At 44.6% G+C, this 20,396-nt stretch overlaps 1 protein-coding gene across 1 annotated transcript in view; it reads left to right on the forward strand.

Moving 5' to 3' along the window:
* The window catches only part of NAAA (N-acylethanolamine acid amidase), a gene marked incomplete at its 5' end in the record, with an annotated part of 34,280 nt that extends 18,851 nt beyond the window's left edge, over positions 1-15,429 (forward strand). Inside the window, 7 exons of the mRNA XM_080697218.1 lie at positions 456-532; positions 2,314-2,486; positions 3,047-3,109; positions 3,829-3,895; positions 5,501-5,529; positions 14,256-14,333; positions 15,397-15,429. Of these exons, the coding sequence (XP_080553344.1) occupies positions 456-532; positions 2,314-2,486; positions 3,047-3,109; positions 3,829-3,895; positions 5,501-5,529; positions 14,256-14,331 (485 nt within the window). The 3' untranslated portion in view covers positions 14,332-14,333; positions 15,397-15,429. The remainder of the gene's footprint in view (positions 1-455; positions 533-2,313; positions 2,487-3,046; positions 3,110-3,828; positions 3,896-5,500; positions 5,530-14,255; positions 14,334-15,396) is intronic.
* Between the last annotated feature and the right edge of the window lie 4,967 nt (positions 15,430-20,396).

Consider the following 20,396-nt stretch of genomic DNA (forward strand, 5'->3'; position numbering starts at 1 on the left):
GTAGAATGCCCCTAGGTTCTATCCATAGTACGGAAGGAAGGAAGGAAGGAAGGAAGGAAGGAAGGAAGGAAGGAAGGAAGGAAGGAAGGAAGGAAGATTTAATTTTGCCTAAGTAATTAATAGAATTTATTTCTTTTACTATAATTACTCTTGTATCTAAGTACAAAAGATTCTGCTTTCAAAAGTTGAGTAAATATCTGCATATTTTTACTAGCTAGAAAACATCTATGTTTATTATATGTACATATTCATATAGACATATATGCATATAATATTTTCATGGTTATCATGAAAGTCAGCCTTTTATCTTTAAAAACTGGATATTAGTAAAAATGACTATCAACCATCCTTTCTCCTCCATCAGTTTATAATAATATGTGAAAGAAACAAAATCAGGGGATGATTTTTAATGACACTTGGGCAACAAGCTTATTGTTCCTCCTTCAACTCGGCAGATAAAGGTTTTTGGTGGGAGAACATGATCGCTGCCCTTTTCCAGGGACACTCTCCAGTCAGCTGGCTTATCCGTAATGTGAGTATGTGTATTGTTGAGCCAACCCCCACCCTGGCTTCATCTTCTAAACCAGCACGCTCATGTTGCGATGTTGTATGCTGCCTAATGATACTGCTTTTAAAGTAAGAAGGTCCCGAAAAGAATACGCATTTAAATGTTAATAAAATGCTATCGATGTTTTGTTAATGAATATCAAAGATTAAAAAAAGGCCAGATACTAAAGTGTCAAGGACAGATCTTAATCAGTAGTAGAAGTTTCTCAAAAGAATAAGCATCCAAATGTTGGCAAAATACATCTAAACCTTTCTAAACTAAGGATGAAGGAAACAGAAGGGAAAGTCTGCCAGGCCATTTGAGTATGGTTTAAGGTGCTGAGAGATGAGGCCTTGCAGATGCCAGTGTTTTGAACTCTTCTTTGGCCCTGTCCCCACCCAGACCCTTGAGAGTGTGCCGTGGCAGAATTCTGGGTGGTTTAGTATAAAATGTGCTCCTCAGCCAGCTGTGGCGGCGCACGCTTGTAATCCCAGTACTTGGGAAGCTGAGACAGGAGGATCACAGGTTCAAGGCCAGCCTCAGCTACTGAGGGAGGCCCCCACAACTTAGTGAGACCCTGTTTGAAAATAAAGAATAAATAATAGGCCTAGGGGTATAGCTCAGAGGTAGAATGCCCCTAGGTTCAATCCTCAGTACTGCAAAATAAATAAATAAACAAACAAACAAAATGTGCTTCTCTGGAAATGTGTAGAAGGGTGATATGAAGGCTCAGGTAAGAGCAGGGTCTCTACTGCTGAGTGTCCTCGAACTCAGAGGAGGCGCACATGTGCAAGCTGGGGATTTGGAAAGTGATCCCCTAACTGTCACTCCACAGAGCTTTGGAAGTCTTCAGGGACCCTCAGGGCTTGAGAACACCAGCCGAGCTCGCCCCTCTAACATAGCCGTGCTCCTTCATCCAAAGCTTTCCCAGTCGAATCCACCCAGCCTGAACGCTGCCTCTTCATCTCCTCCCTGTGGAGGCCTCTCTCCATCTCATTTCTATTCGTCCCTGTGGGCTCAGCTCATGCGAAGCCTCCCCGGGATGCCTCCTCCATTGCCCTAGGAGAAGACAGGTCTCTATTGTAATGCCCACTACCTCTCCTTCTCCAGTGCTAACACTTCCCACACAGTGTGGTGTCCCCACTGCCTGGGACTCTTCTGTCTTCCTTGAAAATTGGGGAGAACAAGAACCAGGTCAGTCATAGTTACTATCTAACACACAGTAGGTCTTCAAGAAATGTCCTTGAAATAACAAATGACTGGAGAAATACAAGGAGTCCATTGTGACGATGATCTGCCTGGAAAGCACCCAGCTGGGGCAGTGAGCCAGGCCTGGACTTATAACACTTCTCTTCTTTCATGAGAAGAAATTCCTTCTACTGCTAAGTGTGGTGGCCAGTGCCTGTAATCCCAGTACTTGGGAGTCCGAGACCGGAGGACCAAAGATTCAAGGCCAGCCTTGGCAACATAGCAAGACCTTGTTTCAAAATAAAAAATAGGGCTGGGATTATAGCTCAGAGGCAGAATGCCCCTAGGTTTAATCCCCAGTATTAAAAAAAAAAAAAAAATGGGGGGGGTAGTCCTACTGCTCTTGGCTCTGAGGTTTCCTCCTCCTCAGGAGCGCCAGGGACAAGAGGCTATGCTGAGAGCAGCTGAGGTCACGGCCGTGGCGTAGCGTATTAGGAGAAAGCACTTCCGACCAAGTCCCTTGGATGTGGCCATTCCCCCAGATGGTACTGCCAAGTCTGGTTTGTCTTTTTGTTCAGACCCTGAATGAGTCGGAAAACTTTGAAGCAGCTATTTACAAATTGGCCAAGACTCCCCTCATCGCAGACGTTTATTACATCGTCGGTGGCATATCCCCCCGGGAGGGGGTGGTCATCACCAGGAACAGAGGGGGCCCCGCGGACATTTGGCCTCTAGACCCTTTGAGTGGAGCGTGAGTACATTAGCGTCTCTGGTCATTTTTTATCAGTTTGCGTGGCTGTGTGAAACTGGAAGTATTTTATTTTTAAAGATTTTGGCTGGGTGTGGCATTGCATCCCTATAATTCCAGTACTTGGGAGGACAAGAAAGGAGGATCACAGGTTAGAAGCCAGCCTCAGCAACTTAGTGAGGCTCTTAGCAACTTAGTGAGACCCTGTTTCCAAATTAAAAAAATAAAATAGGAGCTGGGCGTGGTGGTGCATGCTTGTAATCCCAGCATTTGGGGGTCTGAGACAGGAGGATCGCAGTTCACAAACAGCCTCAGCTACTTAGTGAGGCCCTTCACAACTGAGTGAGACCCGGTTTCAAAATAAAGAATAAAAAAATAGGGGTAAGGGTATAGCTCAGAGGTAGAATGCCTCTGAGTTCAATCCCTAGTACTGCAAAAATAAATAAGGAACGTAGCCTGGAGGTACAACACCCCTGAGTTCCATCCCTAGTACAAAAAAAAATTCTTCCCTAGCGATGTTCTAAATAACCTTGGGTAAGACAAGCTGATATGCTTTGTTGTAGGTGGTTCCGAGTTGAGACAAATTACGACCACTGGAAACCAGTACCCAAGAGAGACGACCGGAGGTGGGTTCCCAAACACTTCCTGGTTCGCAGTGTTTTCTGTGGTCAGGGGAATGTCCCTTCTCCTACCACAAGGGCTGGAGAGACCTATAGGTGCTGTCCCCTTCCAGAAAATGCACCCGCGCCCTCACCAGGGCTGTGGGCAGGGTCAGGAGGACGGTGGGAGGGCCCGGGGGGTCGGTAGGGGCTGGAAGCTGAGGTTGGCCCTGGCCTCAGGGGCAGGAGCCCTGGGACCCACCACAGCCCCACTAGCCCCTCACTGCGTGGCTCTGTGCACCCTCCCATAAATGAAAGGAGAAGGCCAGATTCATGGGCTTCTATGTAAGACTAATTTTAGAAGGAAAGCATTTCCCTTAAATAAGTAGTCCACAACTGGATTGTTGTCCCTTCTGATTGTGAAAATTCTGAGTCACTGTGACCCCAAAGAGCAGGTATACTTTGCTTGACTTTATTGCCCCCCATATTTGGAAGCAATGATTCAATTCTGAAGCAGCTGTCCCAACTTCCTTGAACAGAGAGGGGTCAGAAGAGGGGTCAGGTGGCCCGGGCCCTGTTGTTGCATGAATCCTGCTTGTTCAGGCCAGGCCGCAAACATGCTGGGGCCAGAGCTGGTTTTGAGGAAAGAGAGATAATGAGACTTACTTCGTGCCCACCAAGAGAGCAGCTGAAGGGATTCAGGGTTTCCTGAAGTGCCTGGTGACCTTTGACTCTTGACCTTACAGAACACCTGCCATAAAAGCCCTCAACGCCACGGGGCAGGCGCACCTCAGCCTGGAGACGCTCTTCCAGGTAACTCATATCCTGCTGTCCAGCTTACTCAGGATGTTTGGTGGTTTTGTTAATTGGTGTAAAAATTCTCTTCTGAAAAAAATCAAATCTAGTAGATGCATATCTTGCAATAAAGATTCTACCTGTTTAAAAACATTTTTTAAAGTCACATAGCATTTTTGGATCTTGTTTTTATATAGGCTAAAGTATCCATCTTCATCTAAATTTTTACTCATATTCAAAAGCAATAGGCAGCTGGGTGTGGTGGCCTATACCTGTAATCCCAGTACTTGGAAGGCTTAGATAGGAGGATCACAGATTCAAGGCCAGCCTCAGTAACTTAGGGAGTCCCTTTTGTTACGGTTTGAAATGGTGGGGGTTCTTTTTCTTATTCAACTAAGGTTGGTTGAATAGAAAAATTAAAACTAACAGGTAGCTCAGTGCAACTTTAACAAATCTTTATTACAAAATTAGGAAAAACATCAGTAGGAAATAGAGAAGAGAAAAAGCAGCATGCTGACCCGCATGCTGGGGAGCCCAAAAATGGAACTCTGGCCCCTTTTGGGGACCCCAACCATTAAGTAGATTTTGTATTGGTATCTTCCTCATCAGCGTTACCAAGGCAATGGGCTAGTTACTTACTCCTTAGCCAGGTGGTGCCTCTTTGTCTCCAGACAATGCACTTACTAAGTGCAAGGGTCAAGAATCTACCTGGCCCTCGGGTCTATTGTATTGGGCAGTATTGGTTGCTCATCAACTAAGGTGCTTTGAAGCCGCACACAAAGTTTACCTTTCCTATGCCCAAGCTGGATCCCAGAGGAGAGGAGGTCAACAGAGGCACCGGTTGCCTCCATTGTAATTTTAGGGCTAAAGGCTTCAGTTGACTCTAAGGCTTTTACTATAGGTTAATGATTAGAATAAAGGGCAAAGACAGAGAGGAACTCTGCATTGTAATCGCTGCAGCCCCCTCCCTGCCTGAGTGCTTGCACAGCACCTAAGCTCTGACTAGATTTTACATTTTGAAAATTATCAAAGCAATTTTCTAATACCAGCACCTTAATACATTTTGATGCCTCTTCCCAATACTGGTACACCTTTGTAACTTAGACACTGATTCAAAATAAAATAATAAGACTGGGGGTGTGGCTCAAATGTAGAATGCCTCTCAGTTCAATCCCCAGTTACACACACACACACACACACACACACACACACACACACACACACTCTCAATGGGCAGTTGGGCCTGGTGGCACATGCCTGTAATCCCACTATTTGGGAGGCTGAGACAGGAAGATCACAGATTCAAAGCCAGCCTCAGCGACCTAGGGAGACCCTATTTCAAAAGAAATAAAAAGTATGGCTGAGAGTGTAACTTGGAAGTAAACTGTCCCTGAGTTCAATCACCAGTACAAACCAAACAGACAAAAACAACAATAAAAGCAATAGGCAGTAATAATATAAATACATTGTTTAAAAGGGAAAAAAAGAACAAGAATTAAAAGGCCTGTCACTATAACCCTGTGGGACAGAAAAGTGCTAAGTGCCTGTATTCTTACCATAGATATTCTACGTGTATTTCTTATACCTTTCATGGTTTTGTAATACGAGTTTTCTTCCGTGCAGGTTTTGTCAGTGGTTCCAGTTTATAACAAGTAAGTGACGTGTTGTGCTCATGCGTCCGTTTTCACCCAGAGTAGTAACCTGCTCACACTCCACTCACCAGGGACCCCGGGGCTCCTGTGAGACAGGGGGACCATGGAGCCAGCAGTGAACAGAGCAGAGAGGCTCCATTTCCTGGGTCTGACATGCTAGTGCGTGCGTGTGTGTGCGTGCGTGTGTGTGTGCATGCGTGCGTGTGTGTAGGGGAATAAACCACAGATTCAAAATGATTCATGAGAAAAAACAAAAATGAGGGGGACAGAGTGACACGAAGGAGGAGGGCAGCCACGTTTGTCCAGCTGGGTCTGGTCGCAGGTGCCTTTGCTGAGACGAGCACCTTCACTTCCCTCCAAGAGGACTAAGCTTTCAGCACCTGTGCCCTTCCTTTATGTTGCGGGGTGAAATGTGCGTGGTGTGTGTGTGGGGAGAAGTAATTCCCCCACCACCACCACACAAAGAGACAAACAGAAAAACCGTGGATTCTTGTCCTAAGCTAAGAATAAGTATTCATCGCTTGGACAGCTGCTGAAGATTTAAAGAAGTTTATTAAAAAGATAGAAATATACAGATAGTTACAGCCCTGTGCCCGAGTGGGGCACAGGGGGGCAATTTGAATGAAAATGCCAAAGAACTCCAGTTTACTGAGTGTTTTATCCCGACCAGGTCCGAGGCAGGTCCTTTGATCTGGAGATAATGCTACCCCTTATCTCCAGCCCCGGCTTTGCTTCTGCTATCTCTGCAGCCGGATTTGGGACAGGAGTGGGGGAGTAGTCCTGTCTCCAAACACAAGCCTCTACCTTTTGTCTTATCCCCCAAGATGTGTGAAATTGTTTTAGAAATGTAAAGACATCCTCTTTCCTGGCTCCAGACTTCCTCTTTTACAATGGAAATGACAAGTCTCTGCTAGCTAGCCCTGGCTTTCTTAGTAAAAAAGATATATTTTTAAAATTGGACTTCTTTCCCAATACTGATATATTAATAAATTTTAAAACTTCTTCCCAATACTAGTACACTTTACCTTCCCGAGGTGTCCCCTCCAGCCTATGCTGTTGCTCGTTCCACAGACAGTTTAAGTTACTGTTCCTCCTTCCGCCTGGCCCTTGATGGCTGCGCTCTGAGCCGAGCTTTCAGTGCTCTCTAGCCTCAGATTTTACTCACACAGTCTCTGAGGCCAAGCTCTGGGCCATGGCTGCAGGAAGCGCTCAGTTCAGCTTGTGAGGCGGCTGCCACCCAAGCCCTGCGGGGACTCTCTGCAAGGCCACAGATACCTTGGCAGCAAAGCTGGCCAGGCCAGCAGTCCCTCCTCTAGGGTAGCCTGGGGAAGGGGCTTGCCTTAAAGGCCTCATCCAGCCGGGTGTGGTGGCGCACACTTGTAATCCCAGTGCTTGGGCAACTAAGACAGGAAGATCGCACAGGTTCGAAGCCAGCCTCAGCTACTTAGTGAGACCCTGTTTCCAAATAATAGGTTTGGAAGTATAGCCCAGAGATAGAAAAGCCCCTGAGTTCCACCCCCAGTACCACCAAAAATAAAAAGGGGGCCTCATCCATACCTGAGACTAGCCCATTAGGAATGTAGACACCTTGTGCTTAGTGGGAAAGAGCTTCATTTATTAGGAAAAACAAAAGAGGAAGCACCTGCAAGCAGAGAGAGCTTATCTCCTTCCTTTATTTCAGTAGACGTCTACCAGCCTTCCTACTTTCTCATCTCTTCTCCACAGCAAGACCATCAAATAAAGACTAAAAAATGGGCTGGGAGCCAGGCATGGTGGCGCACGCTTGTAATCCCCACGCTTGGGAGGCAGAGACAGAAGGATCGCGCAGGTTCGAAGCCAACAGCGCTGGTTTAAGAGACCCTGTTTCCAAATAAAATATAAAAGAGGTCTGGGAGTGTAGCCCGGAGGTAGAAGGGCTTCCAGGAACCCAGTACTACCAAAAAAAAAAAAAAAAAAACTGTGAATGTAGCTCGAAGATAAAATGCCCTTGGGTTCAATCTCTGGAGGAAAGGAAGGAAGGAAGGAATGGCAGGTGGGCGGGCCAGCCTAACAAATAAAACCTATGAAGTGATTTTTAGTTTCAAATACCCAGTAGTTTTTTCCTTTGGATTGATCTTATTTTACATAAACCACAGAATAGTCATTTTCCTGATGGCATCCACCGTGCCTTTTGAATCTGCATGCTTTAAGGTTCCTTAGGCATAATGATGTTTTCAACACTAGCATTGTTCTCTTCACTTTGCCTCAGAATCGAAAAGTATCTCCAAAATCAGTCAATCTCTTTCTATCTGTCTCTCTCTCCCTCCCTCCCTCTCTCTCCATTTTTTGGCAGTACTGGGGATGAAACCCAGAGGCATTCTACCTCTGAGCTACACCCCTAGCCCTATTTTTTATTCTTTATTTTGAAACAGGGTCTCACTGAGTTGCAGAGGGACTCACTAAATTGCTGAGGTTGGCCGCAAACCTGTGATCCTCCTGTCTCAGCCTCCCAGGTACTGGGATTACAAGCATGAGCCGCCACATCTGGCATAAAATATCTCTTTTGAGTATTTTTTCTTTGAGTATGAACCGATACAAAGATTAACACTTAAAAATGATTCTACAGATATTTCTAATAGTCAAATACAGAAAACAAATGTCAGTATTCTACCACCATTATGCAGCCATTTACAGTTTTTTTTTTTGTGTGTGTGTGTGTGTGTGTGTGTGTGTGTGTGTGTGGTACTGGGGTTCCTGGAAGCCCTTCTACCTCTGGGCTACACTCCAGACCTATTTTTACATTTTTATTTGGAAACAGGGTCTCCTAAGCCAGCACGCGCGGCTGGCTTCGAACCTGTGCGATCCTCCTGTCTCTGCCTCCCAAGCGCGGGGATTACAAGCATGCACCACCATGCCCAGCTGCATTTACAGTTTTTAAGAGCTATTCAGAGCACAGGATCATTAAAATAAATGTAACGACTATTTTATTGTAACACTAATTTATTTATTTATTTATTTATTTATTTATTTATTTATTTATTGTACTGGGGTGGAACCCAGAGGCTTTTCTACCTCTGGGCTATACTCTCAGACCTATTTTATATTTTATTTGGAAACAGGGTCTCACTAAGTTCCTGAAAGCCTCACTAAGTAGCTGAGGCTGGCTTTGAACCTGTGCGATCCTCCTGTCTTAGCCTCCCAAGCGCTGGGATTACAAGCATGCGCCACCATGCCTGGTTTGTAACACTAATTTAAAAAATATAACCATGACTAGCCGGATGTGTTGGGACATGCTTATAATCCCAACACTTGGGAGGCTGAGACAGGAGGACAGTGGTTTGCTGCCAGCCTCAGCTACTTAGGCCCTTTGCAATTCATTGAGACCCTGTTTTGAAATATATATACACACCCATATATATATCCATGACTTATATAATTACTTTAAAAAATTCTAAGAATATAAAGATAGTTGTTTTTAATCCTTAATTTAAAAGCGAGTAGTAGCCGGGCGTGATGGCGCACACTTGTAATCCCCGCGCTTGGGAGGCAGAGACAGGAGGATAGTGCAGGTTCGAAGCCAGCCGCGCTGGTTTAAGAGACCCTGTTTCCAAATTAAAAAAATATATAAAATAGGTCTGGGAGTGTAGCCCAGAAGTAGAAGGGCTTCCAGGAACCCCAGTACCACCAAAAATTTTTAAAAAATTAAAAATAAATAAAAGTGAGTAGTTGCCAGGCACACGCTTGTAATCCCGGCGCTTGGGAGGTGGAGACAGGAGGATCGCACAGGTTTGAAGCCAGCCTCAGCTACTTAGTGAGGCTCTCAGCAACGTAGTGAGACCCTGTTTCCAAATAAAATATAAAATAGGTCTGGGAATATAGCCCAGAGGTAGAAAAGCCTCTGGGTTCCACCCCCAGTACCACACACAAAAAATAAATAAAATATAAAATAGGTCTGGAGGTATAGCCCGGAGGTAGAAGGCCCTTAGGTTCCATCCCCAGTGGAACTACACACACACACAAAGTGAGTAGTCTCATGTGTGAGCTCTCAGGGTAACAAACCATAGTCAGTATTCTGGTAGTAAGCTAGCTCTTTCTGGGAAGAGAGAAAATGAAGAAGAATCCCCCTGACATGTAGCATTTGTTGATTTCATATGCTAAATACAGGTTGAGTATTCCTTATCCAAAATGCCTGGGACCAGAAATGTTTTAGATTTTGAAGTTTTTTTGCATTATAGAATATTTGCATGGGCTTTACCAGTTGGACATCCCTAATCCAAAAAACCAAAATGTTCTCAAACCCAAAACTTTTTTTTTTTTTTTTGCATTATTTGGGATGGAACCCAGGCGCATTGTACCTCCAAGCTACAACCCCAGCCCTACTTTTTAGTCTTTTTAAAATTTTTAAATTAAAAAAAAATTTTGCAGTACCAAGGATGGAACCCAGGGGCATTCTACCTCCAAGCTATACCCCCAGTCCTAATTTTTAGTCTTTTTTTTTTTTTTTAAACCGGGTCTCATTGAGTTGTGAAGGGTCTAAGTAGCTGAGGCTGTCCCCAAACTGTGATCCTCCAGTCTCAGCCTCCAGAATGCTGGGATTACAAGCATGTACCACCACACCGGGCTCCACAATTTTTTTTTTTTTTTTTTTTTGGTTCTGGGGATGGAACCCAGGGACATTCTATCTCCGAGCTACACCCCCTGCCCTATTTTTTATTCTTTAATTTGAAACAGGGTATCACTAAGTTGAGGAGGGCCTCACTAAGTAGCTGAGGCTGTCGGCAAACCACTATCCTCCTGTATCAGCCTCCTGAATGCTGGGATTACAAGTGTGTGCCACCACGCCTGGCTGCTCCTAAACTTTTTAAGAACCACAATGGTATTCAAAAAGTTTTGGATTTGGGGACATTTTATATTTCAGATTTTGGATTAGGGATGCTCTACCTGTCCTTTGACCATGGCTGATTTCAAGCTTACAGTTGGCTAACAAACTTACTGTGCATGTAAGAGTCAGCTCTCACTAGCCTATAGAAGCCCTCTCCAGCACACTGTTGACTATATATCTTCCAGTGGGACACTTTCATCCTTTTAATATTTATATTATTTATTTATTTATTTTGGAGGTACTGGGGATTGAACCCAAGGACATTCTACCTCTGAGCCACAGTACCAGCCTATTTTGTTTTTCATTTGGAAACAGGGCATTACCAAGTTGTTGAGAGCCTCACTAAATTGCTGAGGCTAACTTCAAATCTGTGATCCTCCTGCCTCATCCTCTTAAGTGCTGGGATTACAGGCATGCACCACCATGCCCAGCCTTAATATTCATTTTAAAAATAGACGTTGGGAGCCGGGTGTGGTGGCACACGCGTGCAATCTCCGCACTTGGGAGGCTGAGACAGGAGGATCGCGCAGGTTCAAAGCCAGCCTCAGCTGGCTTAAGAGACCCTGTTTCCAAATAAAATATAAAATAGGTCTGGGAGTATAGCCTGGAGGTAGAAGGCCCCTGGGTTCCGTCCCCAGTACCACCAAAAAAAAAAAAAAATAGACATTGGGCCAGGCGTGGTGGCGCACGCTTGTAATGCCCGCGCTTGGGAGGCTGAGACAAGGATAGCAGTTCGCGGCCAGCCTCAGTACTTAAAAATAGAGGTTAATAACTGAGGGGGAGAGGGCCATTCCCTAATGTACATTCATATCAAAGTCAATCACTAAGCCAAACAGGAGGAGGGAGGGATGGGGTGGGGACTGGGGAAGGGCTGAATGAGCGATGTGTGCATGTGTGCCTCCACCATCTTCTGCCCCAGTAATATGTAAGACTACAGCGTACCAATGAAAAAATTTTAAGTAAATTTTTTTCAAATTTGATCCTCAAAAATGATATCAAAATAAAGGTTAAAAATCAGGTATGAGCCGGCCATGGCGGCACATGTTTGTAATCCCAGCATTTGGGAGGCTGAGACAGGAGGATCATGGTTTGCGGACATCTTCCGCTACTTAGTGAGGCCCTTTGCAACTCAGTGAGACCCTGTTTCAAAAATAAAAAATAAAGGCCGGGCGTGGTGGTGCACGCTTGTAATCCCCGCGCTTGGGAGGCGGAGACAGGAGGATCGCGCAGGTTCGAAGCCAGCCGCGCGTGCTGGCTTAGGAGACCCTGTTTCTAAAAATGAAAATGTAAAAAATAGGTCTGGGAGTGTAGCCCGGAGGTAGAAGGGCTTCCAGGAACCCCAGTACCACCAAAAATAAATAAATAAATAAATAAATAAATAAAATAAAAAATAGGGCAGGGGGTGTAGCTTGGAGGTAGACTGCCCCTAGGTTCCATTCCCAGTGGGAAAAAATATCAGGTATGATATACACACCTGTAGTCCCAGCTACTTGGGAGACTGAGGCAGGAGAATCAATTGAGCCCAGGAGTTCGAGGCCAGCCTGGGCAATTTAGGGAGACCCCCATCTCAAAAAGAAGAGTCAAGGATGTAGCTCAGTGATAGAGTCCTTGCCTAACATGCATGAGGCAGTAGGTTAGATTCCTGGAACCACAGGAAAATAAAGTAGAGGTTGAAAAGCTGTCTTTGTTTTTTATCATTTTTAAGCATAATTATGTAAATGATGACAATATTTTTAAAATATTGGAGGTTTTTGCAGTACTGAGGATGGAGCCCAGGGCCATTCTACCTCTGAGCTACACCGCCAGTCCTATTTTTTATTCTTTTATTTTGAAATAGGGTCTCACTGAGTTGCGGAGGGCCTCACTAAGTAGCTGAGGCTGTCCGCAAACCGCAATCCTCCCGTCTCGGCCTCCTGAATGCTGGGATTACAAGCGTGCGGCACCATGCCTGGGTTTTAAATATTAGTTTTACAATAAAACAAAGCATTTAATTATGTTTTGAATATACCTAATAATTTCGTGACTGCATAATGGCCAGGTGGAGATATTATAATTAAGCTAAGCATTCTCCACTTGTTAGTTTCCCTCCATTAAAACGGAAACAAACATGTTTGTACGTTTCCAGTTTTTGGATTATTTCCATTGGCTGAATTCCCAGGAGCAGGGTTACTGAGTTAAAGGCTGTGACTATTTAAATGGCTCCCGAAATGTTTGTCAACATAAAATTGTTAGAAGTTGTAAGTGGTTTACTGAGTAACATTTTTCTCTAATGTATAATTGAAATCCCAAGAGGAACTGCATTTTTTTTTAAATGTAGTACTGGGTAGAATTCAGGAGCATTCTACCTCCAAGTTATACCCCCAGTCCTAATTTTTATTCTTTATTTTTATATTTTATTTTTTATTTTTATTTTTGTAGTGCTGGGGATAGAACCCAGGGGACTTCTACCTTCGGGCTACACTCCCAGACCTATTTTTTTTTAAATATATATATTTTATTTGGAAACAGCATAAACCAGCTGAGGCTGACTTCGAACCTGCGAGATTCTCCCATCTCAGCCTCCCAAGCACGGGGATTACAAGCGTGTGCCACCATGCCTGGCTTATTCTTTATTTTGAAACAGGATCTCACTGAGTTACAAAGGGCCTCACTAAGTAGCTGAGGCTGGCCACGAACTGTGATTCTCCTGTCTCAGCCTCCCAAATGCTAAGATTACAAACATGTGCCACCAGGCCCGGCTATGAACTGCATTTAAATGAGTCACCCCTGAGCTAGAATGAATGCAGTCCCTGACTCTCAGGCCTGCACATGTAATGCACATGTCAGGCTATTGAGTGAGTGAGGTGAATAGAAGTCAGAACACAACCCATGGGCTCCATGCTGCCCCCGTGTGCTGTGGTTCAACATTACACGCACCAGCCCTGGAACTTTCTGCTCTGTAGCCATCAAGAGAGAAAGCAATATGGATGAAGAATAGATCTATGACTAAAGTAGCCAGCAGCTGTGGTCCTGTTCGGGCCCTCCATTACCCCTGGTCTAGCTCTACTCCTGCTCAGAGCGCCGTCTTTATCTGGCTGTGAGACCACCTGCTGGGTCATAGGGGCTCAGTGCCTCCCAGTCTACCTGCTTTGGGATTGCACCCCTACAGTCCCCAACACAGCAAGAGAAGACGGGAGGGAAGAGAATGGGCCTTCACATGTGCATGCGTGTGTACTTGTGTTGTTTGGGTCTCTTGATATTAAAATGTAGAATAAATGACACTGTATCTTCCATCCTTCCATCCCGGCAAGAGGGGCGCATGCCTTAGACCCTGAGCTTTCCAGGCCAAACTCCAAGTCCTCTGGCTGTGACCCTCTCTTAATATAAGCAGTCTGCTGGGCCAGGGTCACACACCCACCCCAAGTCTTCTGGCCCAAGCCCCTGTGGTCCTGAGGGCGGTGTCTCCTCATGGTGGTGAGCAGCCTTCATGGACTCCTGTCCCCATAGGGCCAAGCAGTGGCTGCTTGCTGGGGGACATGGACGGAGCCTGGATGTCCGAGGTGTCACATACATGTGAAGAAGTCCCTTTATGGGGTCAGGACACCGGGGTAAGGGCCAAGGCTGGCTGTCACTCACCAACACAGCAGTGGGGCTGTAAGGAGTCTGAGAATTTTAAATTGAGCTTGGTCTTCCACAGTGGAGCCTTGGAAGTAGCATTGTCAAAATAAGAGGAAAGAATGCTTTGACCTCTTGATTTAAACATTTTACACTTTCTGACAAATGGGTCTCTGTGTTCTTATCCTAGATCTCAAGTGTTAGGTACCCCCTACTTTGGGAATATTAGAGGAAATAATGAACATATAAATTTTTTTCTTGTTATTTTCAGCTATACAATTTATACCACGGTTATGAGTGCTGCCAGCCCAGATAAGTACATGACTAGGATCAGAAACCTGAGCTGAAAGTAAGTACAGGGAGGAGTGAATTTGTCCACATTGTGAACGATTTGCCAAAGCAGATCTTTGCTGTTACTGGGATGGGGATGGAGGTGTGTGCGCTGATGTTTCTCACAGAAGATGGCAGCCTCCTTAAGATTTATACGTAGCTGCCAGGCGTGGTGGCGCACACTTGTAATCCCTGCGCTTGGGAGGCAGAGACAGGAGGATCACGCAGGGTCAAAGCCAGCCGTGCACGCTGGCTTAGGAGACCCTGTTTCCAAATAAAAATGTAAAAATAGGTCTGGGAATGTAGCCCGGAGGTAGAAGGGCTTCCAGGAACCCCAGTACCACCAAAAAAAAAAAAAAAAAAAAGATTTATACGTAGCTGAACAAGGTGACACTTGCCTGTAATCCTCATGCTTGAGAGGCTGAGACAGGGGGTTTGTAGGTTTGAAAATAGCCTTAGCAACTTATCAAGACCCTCAGCAACTTAGCAAGACCCTGTTTCAAAATTTAAAAAAGGGCTGGATATGTATGTCAGAGATAGAATGTCCCCGGGTTCAATTCCCAGTACCCCCTCCAAAAAAAGAGAAAGGAAAAAAAGATTTATACATATATAATTTTCTGACAAACATTTGGTATATGATTGTTATCATTAGACATTTTACTTTGAATTGTTTGTATAAAACCGAAGTCTTCCAGTGCCATGTGCCCCCTGCCCCTTGGGAAGCCCCGTTGATGGGACACGGTGCTCTGTCTTCATTTACCTGGAGGGGGAACTGCCTTAGAGACTCATATGTCCCCAGAGTAACAGCGAGGCCTGCACCTATGTAGCATCAGAAGACAGATTCTGAAGGCAAAGGACACTCTAAGAAAGTACTCTTTGAGTATTGAACAGCCCATTGGCGAAGGGAAGTTGGTGAGGAGACAGAAGTCTCTGAAGTGGAAATCACTCTCTGGACAGCAGGGTTCTATCCTGAGAGTGCTCCGGAGTTTGTGAGCCTGGCCTGATGAGTCATTCATTTAGCATAGGAATGTTAAACATCACTGTTTGAATATAATGCATTTATTTTGTCTCTTCCCTTATAGGTGATTTTTTTAACAACTGAAATTCTCAAAGAGCTGCACTTTAAAAATTAGACAACATCCAAGTATTGTGTTATTTTGCAAACAAGCAGATTCTCTCCTCAAACGTTTCAGCCTGTGCTGTGGGTGCGAGGCCTGGCCTGGCCTTCTCCTCCCTGGGTGGCTGCCATGTTCCTTGTTAGCTTCTACCCCAGCTTGAGCAGCTCTAAGATGATTTTCTCCGAGGTCAGGCTGGATCCTCGGGCTTTCTTCCGTCTTCTCATGATTCTGTTTTTACACCTCCGCTTATCCACTAACGAAGTGAGCGGGCAAGACCACTTTCTACACCGCGAAGTGCTTCCGCAAGAGTCCAGTCAAAATTTGCTTTGGGGCCGGAAATGTAGCCCTGTGGCTGAGCAATTGCTTAGCATGCATGAACCCCTAGGGTTCTATCCCCAGTGCCACCACCAAAAATAAACTATTTTTTAAAAGTTACTTCTAAAAAAAATGGAATAGAAAGCCAGGTGTGGTGGTGCACACTTGTAATCCGGGCATTTGGGAGGCTAAAACAGGAGGATCACCATTCAAGGACAGCCTCGGCTACTTAGTGAGGCCCTCTGCAACTCAGTGAGACCCTGTTTCAAAATAAAGAATAAAAATTAGGGCTGGGGTGTAGCTTGAAGGTTGAATGCCCCTGGGTTCCATCCCCAGTAACACACACACACACACACACACACACACACACACACACACACACACACACACTGAAATACAGCCCATTCAAAGGTCTGTTAGTTTGACCTTTGATGGTGTATTTCCATGTGATAAGATCCTCACTTTTTATAATGTTTCTATTCCTTTTTTTTAAAAAAAAAAAATCCAGGCGACCCCTTTTTTTCTAAATAGCTACTTTCTTACTGCTTTTTGAAAGTAATATGAGGCCAAGTCATTATTACTGTCACTTATCCTTTTATAATAAAGTGTTGTAAAAGATGTTGACAGAATAAAACAATTTTCCAAGATATCAAGTGCTGTGTTCCACTCCTTTCTTATCCCCGGAGTCCAGTGGCTCTGAACAGCTGTCCTGAAATGCAGCTCTCCCAAGATGGTACGTGCTGTGTCAGAATACAAGAGACTGAAGACTGTGTTGTAGAATTTGTTTTTACATGTACATGAAAGAAATTTCTTTGAGGATGAAGTCAAAAATGGTTAAAACCTTGAACAGAGCTATTTAGATTGGATGTTCTAGAAGGAACTGTACTGCATAGCCACCTTGTGGCCCAGAATAGTCATGGACACTGTTGGACAAGCATTTAATTTCCACCCTTTAAGGCCTTTTAAAGCCAAATATGAAAAGTATCTTACTCTTGCCAGATATATCACACTGCCATTGAGACTAGAAATTTCTATTCATTAGTCTCTTAATTTTTGCTTTCTTAGAAATACAGCATGATCTTTGGATGGAAATTTAAAGAATACCCTAATTTTAACCAGGCAAATCAAGACTTTGAGGGCTTTTTGAAGGAACAATCTCTGATTGTGTTCCAGATCTTTTTGTCATGTGGTTTAACTACTGTGTTTCTGGATGTAAAGTTATTTTTATTTAGCCTGCTCAGGATTTGTTGTGCTTCACAAATTTCAAATGTACCTCTTGACTTCAATTTTCTTTTTTTTTTTTTAAATAAAATTTTACTGGTGCATTGTAGTCATATCTCAATAGGAAAAAAACTTGTGGAGATATACATGCAAACATCACCCAATCAGCCCCTACCCAATCTGTAAACCCTTCCCTCCCCCTCCCTCCCACCCATGCTTGGCTTCCTGATTGACTTTGATATGTTTAAGTACATCATGTGCTTTAAAGAGTTTCCCTTATCCTCCCTCTTATCCCCTCAGATATGTCACCTTCATTGCTCCTCTATAGGGTCCCTTCTTCATCTAGAGTTCCTCCTGTTACCCATTTCTCCCCTAAAATTTTGCACATTAAGAAAAGCATCTGAGCTGGGCGTGGTGGCGCACGCTTGTAATCCCCGCCCTTGGGAGGCGGAGACAGGAGGATCGCGCAGGTTCGAAGCCAGCTGATAAATCAAAATCTATTCAGCTGATAAATCAAAATCTATTGTCCAGGGTTTCTCAGAGGGATCCATGTCCTATTCAGCCCTTTTTCATTGTAAAGATAAGATTTCCCAAGGATGTGGGAGGATGCCATAAGCCTTCAAGAAATCCCAGACTCTGATAATCAACTAACATATTTTGGGGTGTAACAACATGTGTGGGGTCTGTGTTGGAGACAGGGCAGGTCTACAGGAAGGAATTCGCACGTCAAAAGACCTGCCCCGTGCTGGGCGTGGTGGCGCATGCTTGTAATCCCCGCGCTTGGGAGGCGGAGACAGGAGGATCATGCAGGTTCGAAGCTAGCCTTGCTCGCTTAAGAGAACCTGTTTCCAAATAAAATATAAAATAGGTCTGAGAGTGTAGCCCGGAGGTAGGAGAGTTCCATCTCCAGTACCACCAAAAAAAAATCTGTTCTGGAGAAAGGGCAGATCTAGTCTGGTCAGAAGATGAGGTATAAAGCTACTCTGTATCCGAAAGACTTCAGTGACTTCAAGCCATCTCACTATGTCACCCCTTATGGAGTAGTGCTTTAAACGCTGTTCTATTCTTCTGTCTTTGTAATAATAAAATCACTTAAGCTTACAGAGTCCAGGCTAGTGTTTTCTATACCAAGCTCAGAACAAGAACCTGCAGCTACATCTCTCACTGTAACAAGTTTCGGGAGCCCAACCAGCCCCCGAGTAGTTCCTCTACCCTTACAGAACCCAGAGGCATTTTATCTCCAAGTTATAGCCCCAACTGATTTTATTTCTTATTTTGAAACACTGTCTCCCTAAGGGCAGAGGGCCTCACTGAATTGCTGAGGCTGACTTTGAACCTGTGATCCTCTTGTCTCAGCTTCCCAAGTACTTCAAAGTGATTTTTAATTTTGATAAGTTTCCCTCTACCAAGAAAGTAAAACAGCCATAGGCCTTTGTATTATTTTAATTAGATAATTGCCAATGGCAATATTATATGGTTCAATGTAATATCCAATTGAACAGCTTAGAAACTTGTAATGAAAAGACAAATATAAGGAGAAATTGCTAAATTCCTACCAGTCATAGAAATCTTCAAGACATTTCTTTCAAGGATGGGCAATCAGGAAGAATAAATAAAGGATAAAATAGATTTGAGTAACATAATTAACAAGCTTAACTTACTAGGTAGAGGTAAGTAAACAAAGTATAAATTGCTTTGCAAATTCCCATGAAATATTTAGTACATACCAGCACACACACAGAATCCTAGACTAATTGGAGGATAACTTGGTAATATGGATTGACAGTTTTGATTATATCAAAACATCCTGAGCCGGGCGTGGTGGAGCACACTTGTAATCCCAGCATTTGGGAGACTGAGACAGGAGGATAATGGTTTGCAGACAGCCTCAGCTACTTAGTGAGGCCCATTGCAACTCAGTGAGACCCTGTTTCAAAATGAAGAATAAACAATAGGGCTGAGGGTGTAGCTTGAGGTAGAATGCCCCTAGGTTCCATCCTCAGTACTGCAAAGCAACAAAACAAAACAAAAAACAACTTCCCTTATATCCTAAGGGAAAAGTGTCCACAGAAAGGCCAGGATATTTTAGTCAGGTGTTTGTGTGTGTGTGTGTGTGTGTGTGTGTGTGTGTGTGTGTGTGTGTGTGTGATACTGGGGTTTAGTCAGGTTTTGTAAACAGAGAAAATGCCAGCCACAGAGAAGTCAGAACCCAGGGCTCCGCAGCCCCCTCCCATCCCGCCTTCTGGTCAGCACTCTCCTTTCTGGGTTAAGGAGCTCAGGCTACTCAGACACTGAGTGGGAAGCACAGCCTTCTAATCCCAGAGGGTAAGAAGATTTGGGCCTGGGGAGGGGGCAGGAGAGAGAGAGAGAGAGAGAGAGAGAGAGAGAGAGAGAGAGAGAGAGAGAGAGAGACCGCCTCCAGGAGTAGGCCCTGAGTGCCCAGCAGACACCCACAACTCTCCCTCTGCTCCTCCTCGGGGCCTGGTCTCACTGAGCTCAGAGGTACCCTGTGTGTGGAAGTGGGGAGCGCCCAACGTTTCTCCCCATCACTGTGGATATCATTCTTGCCTCTTGGGGAGAAGGTCGCCAGACTAAGGCCACACTTAATTTAACAGACTTGGAGGGCGGGGAGATAACACATCAGCCAGGTCCTGTGGCCACCTCTGAAGACAGGATGATGATCACACCTGTGTGTTAAAGGTTTCTGCCTCCTTGTGCCTTCTAGCAAAAAACAACCAAGAAGGTAAGAACTTTCTAGCCTTCAGGACAGAAATGTGTGGGAACATGAGGGCAATCATCGTAGGTTTTCCACAAGAAAGAGTTTTGGATTGTGGCCAGGGGCCAGAGAGAGGCTCTCTGTTACCTTATCAGCTTCCCAAGGCAGGGTCCTTGGCATGTGTGTTTCAGGGTCTTCAGGTCCTGGGTCGCCCATCTTCATTCTGTTTATTAGGCTCACTTAGTGAGGAGATAAGCATTAACCTATATTTCTTTTTTTTCTTTTTCCTTTTTTTTTTGTCCTTCTTGTTTTTATTTTATTTATTTATTATTATTATTTATTTATTTTTTTGGTGGTACTGGGGGTGGAATCCAGAGGCTTTCTACCTCCGGGCTATACTCCCAGACCTTTTTTATATTTTATTTGGAAACAGGGTCTCACTAAGTTGCTGAGAGCCTCACTAAGTAGCTGAGGCTGGCTTCGAACCTGTGCAATCCTCCTGTCTCAGCCTCCCAAGCACGGGGATTACAAGCGTGTGCCACCATGCCCGGCTGTCCTTCTTGTTTTTAAATGATAATGCCAACCCTGGTATGATGACCAACACCTATTATCCCAGTACTAGGAAGGCTGGGATAGCAGGATTGCAGGTCCAAGGCTAGCCTCAACAACCTATTGAGACCCTGCTTCAAAACAAAAAATAAAATAGGGCTGG

This window comes from Muscardinus avellanarius, assembly GCF_963383645.1.
Source record: "Muscardinus avellanarius genome assembly, chromosome: 6".
Taxonomy (NCBI): Eukaryota; Metazoa; Chordata; class Mammalia; order Rodentia; family Gliridae; genus Muscardinus; species Muscardinus avellanarius.